This window comes from Hoplias malabaricus, chromosome 17 (genome assembly GCF_029633855.1).
Source record: "Hoplias malabaricus isolate fHopMal1 chromosome 17, fHopMal1.hap1, whole genome shotgun sequence".
NCBI classification, from domain to species: domain Eukaryota; kingdom Metazoa; phylum Chordata; class Actinopteri; order Characiformes; family Erythrinidae; genus Hoplias; species Hoplias malabaricus.
In genome coordinates, this window is record NC_089816.1 from 5437634 (window position 1) to 5446966 (window position 9333).

Consider the following 9333-nt stretch of genomic DNA (forward strand, 5'->3'; position numbering starts at 1 on the left):
GTCCTTGTTGTTTATTTCTTTGTCATTTTTACACATGAATTCTGTGGTTCGGTGTTAAAGAAATACTAGTTCTGCCATTACAACAGTGTATTTTCTTCAACAGCAACAACAACAACAACAAAACTTTCCCTCGTCTCACTTACAAGTGGTTCTTTAAAGAACCAGGTTCATTTTAAGGTTCTCGTATACTCTAAATCATTCTCAAGTGTATCGCCTTATTTTTGATTGGCCTTAATTGTCACCCCCTTGTTTAAAGGTGAAAATGGCAGCAGAGGGACGGTGCGGATAAACCTCGAGGTGCTGTTGCTTCTGTTTCTCCTCATGGTCTGTATCTCAGCTCTTCAGAGTCATGGGCTTTAACTCCAGCACAGTGCCCTGGGACCCTGGTGCCCTCCAGCCACCCTCGCTGGTCAGCAGTGCAGTGAAGATGGCTCTCATTTCGGCCATCGTGTGCACGTCTCTTTTCGGCAACGTGGTGGTGCTGCTGGTGTTCCAGAGGAAGCCCCAGCTGCTGCATGTGGCTAACCGCTTTGTGCTGAACCTGCTGCTGGCCGATCTGCTGCAGACCGTGCTGGTCATGCCGTTTGTCATCGCGGCAGCTGCCCCTGGCGTGTGGCCACTGGATGCTCGGCTGTGCCAGGCCCTGGTGGTCCTCATGCACCTCTTCGCGTTTGCAGGGGTCAACACGATCATTGTGGTGTCCGTGGATCGATATCTGGCCATCATCCACCCACTGTCCTATCCCACTCGGATGACACCACACTTGGGCACCAACCTCATTGCCCTCACCTGGCTCCTGGGTATTCTCCAGAGCACTCCGCCACTATACGGCTGGGGGACTATCGATTTTGACCGCCGACACAATGCCTGCACCGTGGTGTGGTCATCCAGCTACTCGTACTCAGCCCTGGTGGCCACACTCTCCTTCTGGCTGCCCGTGGCCATCATGCTGGGCTGCTACTGGATGGTGTTCAGAGCAGCACGACGACAGAACGCTCTGGTGCATCCCATCCAGAGCAACCAACCTCCAGACTCCCAAGCAGAGGTGAGTATTCACCAGCTTTAATCCCCCAAGACTATAACAAAGTATTAATATGATTATGGTAGAGCTGGACAATAATTCAGTACATGGACGTCGTTAGACCTGTTGTTGTAAATGTTCTTTAACCCTTTACCCCAATACTTTCATTTTCAACAACAGTTCTCGGCCCCATAAGATGCGTTCCGTTTTGAACAGATATGGGGCGCACTTTGTTACATATTTTTGAGGTCACACTTTTATGTTTGAGACAGAAACACGCAGCTCTCTCTCAGCCGGAGCAAGGGGCAGATTCTCCACGGCTCCTAAACAGAGAACACGCTTTTCATTGGTCATCACTATTATTTAGCCAATCAGCAGCCAGGGTTATCTGTACGTCATTCAGTGCTGCAGCCAATGGAGTCACAGTCTCTCCTACAGTGGTTTGTTTTGCCGTGGCGCTGAGAGCAGCAGGTCAGAGCAGAAACACTGGGAAGTACAGCTCTGCTTTTAGATAGAACTAGTGTTATATATAGAGTCGGACACTGCCCTTTCATGGCCATAGTTGTGTATCCCTGATTTAACTTGCACATGTACCCCCTTCTGCTCCTCAGGTGTCTTGTTCCAGTCCCCAAAGGCAACAGCAGCCGCCCCAGCCTGAGGGTCCTTTCTCAGCCACGTACCCCAGTAGAAGCCGGCATAGACGCTTCCATTACCACTGCAAAGCAGCGCGGGTGGTCTTTGTGGTAATGGCATCATATATCCTGGGCATGGGACCCTATAGTGTACTGAGCACAGTCTCCATACATTCGGGTGCCTCAGTGCCCCCATGGCTGACCTCTCTAGCACTGGTCCTCTTCTTTCTGCAGTGCTGTCTGCACCCATACATCTACGGCTACATGCACCGCAGCGTCCGCAAGGAGTTTCTGGCATTGCTCTGCGGCCCACTGTGCGCCCAATGGCGTCCAGGCAGAGGCTCTGCGGCTGAAAGCTGCTTCACGGTGACGGATGGACGCTCGGTTCACGGTCAACACCTTCACCCGACCGGCCCTGGGCATTCAGCCCGAGTTTGTCCGCTCCGCACCTGGGACGAAGGAACCATCTCATCTTCACCTACGGAAAGGAGGTCCAGAGAGAGCCACAAAGAGACCACATCTATCAGCCTGAGCTCAGAGAGGGAGCTGACCGTGCATAGCAACAAGTGAAGGGAGTGTGTTGTTTGACACATATTTACAAGGGCACGTGAACGCTCATTTGCCGCAAAAAAAAAAATGGAAAAAATTGAATCAAAATGGAGAATTAAGCTTTAGAAAAAATGTTTATCTGCAAAAGAGAAAAAAATTATTAACAGAAAATCTGTAAGAAGGAAAAAAGTTTAGTCTGTCCAAAACAAAATGCCCAACACAAAGTAAAGGGCAGCAGGTCGTGTTAAACCATATCACTGCGGGTTTGGAGGGGAAACGTACTTTAAATCTAACTGTCTAACTGAAGAGGGGAAAAAAACCTTAAACATATCTGTTGCTTTAAATATTGTTTCACATTTTGGACCATATCTGTTCGCCCATTCAACGTCAACATATAGCTGGTGGAAGAAGAAAAAATATGTTCTTTTTCTGCTGACAGCGATGGTACATCAGAGTATTAACACTGACTCCTTAACGTTTTCAGCTGATGAGTGCACACTGAAAAAAACAGTGTGCCAAAGTGTACAGGAACTTTAAGTATTACAGAACGATTTAGAAGACAAAACCCTCTCGACAGTGTGCTGAGGTGTCTTTTATTATGAAGTGGTAGATTTTGGAATGTTGAATATATTATTTACTGTAGTTCATTATTATGCAGACAGTAGGTAATTACACGTGGGTCATTGTGTGGAACTCTGTTGAGTATTGGGAAGCTCAACCAAAATGTATGCTCTTGGAAAGTGGATCTTTGTATAGACAAGGAGTCGTGAGTTATGGGTTTGTGTCAGTAATATAGTACCAGGACATTTTGTATTTTCTTATTCTAAACACACGTAGGCCTGTCAGTTTGCTTTGTGCCGAAGGCAAACATATCTAGCAAAGATGTCCCAAACATATCGGAGAATTAAGGTCACAGAATCACTACCTTTTTAAGCATCTTGCCATTCGTGGAAAACAACAACAACAACAGGAAATTAGATAAAATCCCCTGCCGTTTGGAAACAGCGTCTTTAATTGGGAGGACACACAAATGTGCGCAAACAAACACAGACATAAAACGCTTAACGAGTTTTACACACTATGTGGCCACTCCTATCCTGCGACTCCTGCATTTCATCTGAAAGTGATGTCACCCTTTCCTGCAGTAAAAAAGATGCTGATGTTGGATAAGTTCTGAATCCCTAACACTACTCCAGTGATCCCAGAGATAATGAAACATGCTCCATTGCTCTAGAGAACACAGTTCCACTGCTCTAGTTCATGTGTAGCTGCTCCAGAGTGGCCTTCTCATTTCATGTTGCACATAAACGCTAGTGAAATTAGGTGTTTTACATCAACTTCAGCGTCACTACGTACTGGAGGCCAGTGTCCCTGTGTAGAGCAGCCAGTGTGCCAAGGATCTCAGGATGCAGTATTGTGTGTGTGTTTGTGTTTATGCTCGCTTACCTCTCCACTGCTGAGACAGTTTCCTGGCTCTAAACCAGTCAGGTTCATGTTTTTGTGCCTCCTTCCAAGAGTGTTATAGTACTTTCTGCAGTAATTACCCACACTGCCTGGTCATCTGAGAGGAACATAATTCAATCAGCAGCCACTGATAGAATGTTCAATGGGGTGAAGACCCCCAGCACTTTATTTGTTTTGTAGTACGCTGTACCTCTTTGTTTTCAGTAGAAGAGTAGAGAAGCATTATATGGAGAAAAATATCAAATTCTGTTTTATTTAAATGCTTAGAGTAATCTGAGAATCTGTATAATCAACGTAATGGTTTAATTCACTGATTAATTTGTCCATTGATTAGTGTTTGGCTTGTGCACACAACAGATTCACAGCTGTGATGTCTAGATAGCATTCACTTTTAGATATGCTCAGTAATGGAAAGTAGCCCCTAATGTTGGTTCAGAAATATGCATTTAATGGAAAAGTCTACGATTGTGTGGAAATGTAGTTCTAGGCTCCATGTTTTTAAAGGTGAAACGGTGTGTTTTAGGGGAAAAAACGACAGTTGTTTGTACGTGGATGAACTTGTCTGTACGTTTTTATTCACTGTTTGAATTACCACAGAAACTCTTTTTTAATTGGAGTTGTAGTACTTTCTGTAATGCAGTTATCCGCCTCCCGTGTTTGAAGGGATTCCAAAACAGCAAAAATATGTACATTTAACCACATATGGAGCAGGAATAGAGCTATCTTGAATTCGGTTTGTGCTTTTCAAGTTTTGAAGTTCTCTCTGATGTCTAAAAAACCTCCAGATTCCTCTGCCATGAACAGAGAGAGAGAGAGAGAGAGAGAGAGAGGAGAGAGAAAGAGAGAGAGAGAGAGAGAAAGAGAGAGAGGAGAGAGAGAGAGAGAGGAGAGAGAGAGAGGAGAGGAGAAGAGAGAGAGAGAGAGAGAAAGAGAGAGAGAGAGAAAGAGAGAGGAGAGGAGAGAGAAAGAGAGAGAGAGAAAGAGAGAGAGAGAGAAAGAGAGAGAGAGAGGAGAGAAGAGAGAGCGAGAGAGAGAGAGAAAAAGAGAGAGAGAGAGAGAGAGAGAGAGAGAGAGAGAGAGAGAGAGACTAGTATCCCAGATCGAGCCAGTTTGTTTTTCTACTCATTTACAAACACTGGGGCTTCGTAAACGCAGTAGACAGGTTTTGAGCATGCAAAAAGACAGGAGAGCTAGCAATTAGTGAATCTTTTGAAGTTTATAAAAAGTATTTTTGATTATAATTGTGAATTACTCTCTTAACAGCAATTCTACCACAAAAAAATAAAAATAAATAAATAAACAAATAAACAAATAAATAAATGAACAAATGAATAAAAAAGCAGTAGCTTAGAGCAAATCAGCCAAGGAATAATATAATCAGTTACAGAGACGGGAGTATATTACTTAAACCTAATTTCATTGCAGAGTCAATACTAATTTTTTATTTAACAGACGTCTGAAACCTCTGTGTTGTCACTGATAACATCCCCAAACAAGTCCCAGCCATTTTTCTCTGTGAAAAACCATGTTACACAAATATGTTTTAAAGATGATATATTAAGTCACTAATATCACTGAGATATTAGACCATGAAAAAGTCAGAAGATGAATATTTGTTATATGCTTCAAGCGAGCCAAAAAATCATCTGCATTGTTTACATTGCAGGACAAAACTATTTTGCTTTATAAATAAGCAGTTACTCAACCTCTAAACTAGGCCATTCTATAGCTGTTGGTACAGCGGATAACACTGCTTCATGGCAGACTAGGATTTGATTCCTAACTTGCTACATTCAAATAATTCTGAATCATGATTAAAAATCAGTTTTACTAACATACCTCATAAAGTTTTAATTACTTAATTCAAATGGTCCAGTTTTACAGAATATACCAGCTAGGGTGGCATGGTGCCGCAGCAGGTTAGTGTTGCAGTCACACAGCTACAGGGACCTGGAGGTTGTGGGTTCGATTCCCGCTCCAGGTGACTGTGAGGAGTGAGGAGTGTGGTGTGTTCTACCTGTGTCTGCGTGGGTTTCCTCCGGGTGACTGTCTGTGAGGAGTGTGGTGTATTCTCTCAGTGTCTGCGTGGGTTTCCTCCGGGTGACTGTCTGTGAGGAGTGTGGTGTGTTCTCCCTGTGTCTGCGTTGGTTTCCTCCGGGTGACTGTCTGTGAGAAGTGTGGTGTGTTCTCTCAGTGTCTGCGTGGGTTTCCTCCGGGTGACTGTCTGTGAGGAGTGTGGTGTGTTCTCCCTGTGTCTGCGTTGGTTTCCTCCGGGTGACTGTCTGTGAGAAGTGTGGTGTGTTCTCCCTGTGTCTGCGTGGGTTTCCTCCGGGTGACTGTCTGTGAGGAGTGTGGTGTGTTCTCTCAGTGTCTGCATGGGTTTCCTCCGGGTGACTGTCTGTAAGGAGTGTGGTGTGTTCTCCCTGTGTCTGCGAGGGTTTCCTCCGAGTGACTGTCTGTGAGGAGTGTGGTGTATTCTCTCAGTGTCTGCATGGGTTTCCTCCGGGTGACTGTCTGTGAGGAGTGTGGTGTGTTCTCCCTGTGTCTGCGTTGGTTTCCTCCGGGTGACTGTCTGTGAGAAGTGTGGTGTGTTCTCCCTGTGTCTGCGTGGGTTTCCTCCGGGTGACTGTCTGTGAGGAGTGTGGTGTGTTCTCTCAGTGTCTGCATGGGTTTCCTCCGGGTGACTGTCTGTAAGGAGTGTGGTGTGTTCTCCCTGTGTCTGCGAGGGTTTCCTCCGAGTGACTGTCTGTGAGGAGTGTGGTGTATTCTCTCAGTGTCTGCATGGGTTTCCTCCGGGTGACTGTCTGTGAGGAGTGTGGTGTGTTCTCCCTGTGTCTGTGTGGGTTTCCTCCGGGTGACTGTCTGTGAGGAGTGTGGTGTGATCTCCCTGTGTCTGCATGGGTTTCATCCGGGTGAGGAGTGTGGTGTGTTCTCCCTGTGTCTGCATGGGTTTCATCCGGGTGACTGTCTGTGAGGAGTGTGGTGTGATCTCCCTGTGTCTGCGTGCGTTATTTATATTATTTATATTAATTATGATTTTTGAAAATGTCTTATATTTTACACCTAGGCAAAATCATATGTTTAAAGCCCTCCTGTGACATGATGCTAACTACAAATAGATAATACATCTGAAATGTTACACTGAAGAAGGTATTATCGCAATAGTGATTGACGCACAATACATGGTGTAGACCTACTTACAGGACAACAAAAAGTCCAAAGCAGTACTCACTATGCTCAGCAATGAACTCTCGGGAATCCAAACACTGGAGCCTTGAGCCCTCACGTGCAGTTTGTGTGTATTGTACACGTGTTAATGTCCTGTGTCTCTGTGTATTTCAGAACCTCTGTGTCTATATAGGACTGTTCTTCTCATTAAAGCGCATAGTCATGATAATGTTTACTTTATCCAGGGCTCAGACGGTGATAGGGGTCTTAGGGGTTTTCTGGTGGAGGATCTGTTTTTTAGTGATCTATGTATTTTTTAATACTATTTTAACAGTACATTTTTGAAAGGCTTACACATGAAATTTAACTTGTTGAACGTCATATACAGAGGCGATAAATTCAGGTCCAGAAAATAAAAATCCTTCCCGGAATCAATTGTCCTTTTTGAGCAGATCAAAGAAGCCCATGAATTGTCAAAAAAAAACAAAACAGACGTGCAATCAGAAGCCTGACCGCTGGAATTTTATATTTACCACCTCTGTTCATAAGCATCTGAGATTTGAGGAATGTAATGTTGAATACTTTTGTAATTTTGGGGGATTCTATTAGTTTGAAACCCTGGCTTTTCTACTGCATGCACCACCCTCCATCTAGATTTCAAGTTTGCAGTGTCTGAATGTGACATTAACACCTCATAATTGTAAAAATAATGTTGCTGTCTAAAACAAAAACATACAGGGGTTGGACAATGAAAGTGAAACACCTGGTTTTAGACCACAGTAATGTATTAGTGTGGTGTAGGGCCTCCTTTTGCGGCCAATACAGCATCAGTTCGTCTTGGGAATGACATACACAAGTCCTGCACAGTGGTCAGAGGGATTTGAAGCCATTCTTCTTGCAGGATAGTGGCCAGGTCTCTACGTGATGCTGGTGGAGGGAAACGTTTCCTGACTCGCTCCTCCAAAACACCCCAAAGTGGCTCAATAATATTTAGATCTGGTGACTGTGCAGGCCATGGGAGATGTTCAGCTTCACTTTCATGTTCATCAAACCAATCCTTCACCAGTCTTGCTGTGTGTATTGGTGCATTGTCGTCCTGATACACGGCACCGCCTCCAGGATACAGTGTTTGAACCATTGGCTGCACATGGTTTTACTGGTGCAGTGTGCAGTTAATGAAGATTGTCCACCAGGCTGCTCCCATTTAGCCATGAAACCTCCCACACTACAATGACAGGTGTTTCAGTTTCAGTGTCTAACCCCTGTATCTCCAAAAAGGTAACAGTAGAGGAGAAGGCCAACATCTTTCATTTTAAGGCAATGAAAATATATTTTATTCTAATTCATTTTGGACCATTTCTTCTTTGTGAAGAGCAGCTGATTTGTTGAAAATATGAAGAAATTGGGAGATTCATGTTTGTTTTGGACACCAAATACGTGGGGGTTTCTTACAGATTAAACAATATAGTAATCACTAGTTATAAGTAATGCTAGAGCCTGGAATCTAATAGCTACTCAGAGCTAGTCTTGAGGAGAGAATGTGCTGTGTATTTGAGCTTTTTGTTTTTAATACACCTAGCAAATCAACTAAAAATAAGGCCTTCCATGGCTTTATGGGCTGGGGAAATGTGTAGTCCTTAGGAATGTATATGTTTTTCTATCATAACACTATCTGCCGCATCTTTATGCCCTGTACCCACGGGAAAGTTCAACACATTCTGGATTAAACCATAAAAGCAAGCGCAAAAGTTTCATATCAGCTGGTGGACACTGAACATGAGGGTGTAAAAGTCTTATTATTGTACTTGGAAAGGAAGGAAAGCTCCAGTTAATGCCACTTTTTAAGGCAACATTTTTCAACATATGTGTTGAAATTGCTCTTTAAACAAAAACAAATGCGGCTGATGGTGTTTAAGTTGGAAAACAGTGGAATACTGCTTCAAATGCCTTTGAAGATCTGAGCTATTCTGTTAATCCTAATACATTTTAGGAGCAGAATGTTTAAAAGTCTGTTGAGCTCAGAGAGGAAATTCATGTTAATATTTGACCTTTTTTTTTAACAATTTAACAATCAAGGTGGCATCCCACATCACTGCCATCTTAATGTCAATCTGAAGACACAGATGTTTCCCACTCAGCATTTCTCCATCTACAATCTGTAGACAATCAAACATTCAACAAGTAAAAAACAAAGACTCTTGTAACTAATTTGTAGTAGGAATTAGAACATAAGTAGGTAATTTTTAGACAATATTTAGAAGTAGGTATTGTAATTATTTGTATTGTACTTTATTTTTGTTTCATGGAACAAGGATCTTTCTGTACACCTCTAATTGTTTAATGAAGTTTAACATAAGCTGTGGGCTTTTGAATTAAACCAATTAAGACAACATTTACCAGCATTTTTGCATTAATTCTTGTCTTTTCATTCATTCATTATCTGTAAGCGCTTATCCATTTCAGGGTCGCGGTGGGTCCAGAGCCTACCTGGAATCATTG

General features: G+C 43.4%; 1 protein-coding gene across 1 annotated transcript; it reads left to right on the forward strand.

The window, feature by feature from the left end:
- Positions 1-349: 349 nt before the first annotated feature.
- gpr101 (G protein-coupled receptor 101) lies at positions 350-2341 on the forward strand. The gene is made up of 2 exons (XM_066648519.1): positions 350-1045; positions 1633-2341. The coding sequence occupies exons 1-2, from the start codon at positions 350-352 to the stop codon at positions 2221-2223; spliced, it is 1287 nt and encodes a 428-aa protein (XP_066504616.1). The 3' UTR covers positions 2224-2341.
- The last annotated feature ends 6992 nt before the right edge of the window (positions 2342-9333 follow it).

Excerpts from the sequence above, each read along its gene's own strand:
- gpr101 (XM_066648519.1), top strand. The coding sequence starts at position 350 with ATGGGCTTTAACTCCAGCACAGTGCCCTGGGACCCTGGTGCCCTCCAG. Across the intron at positions 1,046-1,632 it reads CTCCAGACTCCCAAGCAGAG|GTGTCTTGTTCCAGTCCCCA; the intron begins GTGAGTATTCAC and ends TCTGCTCCTCAG.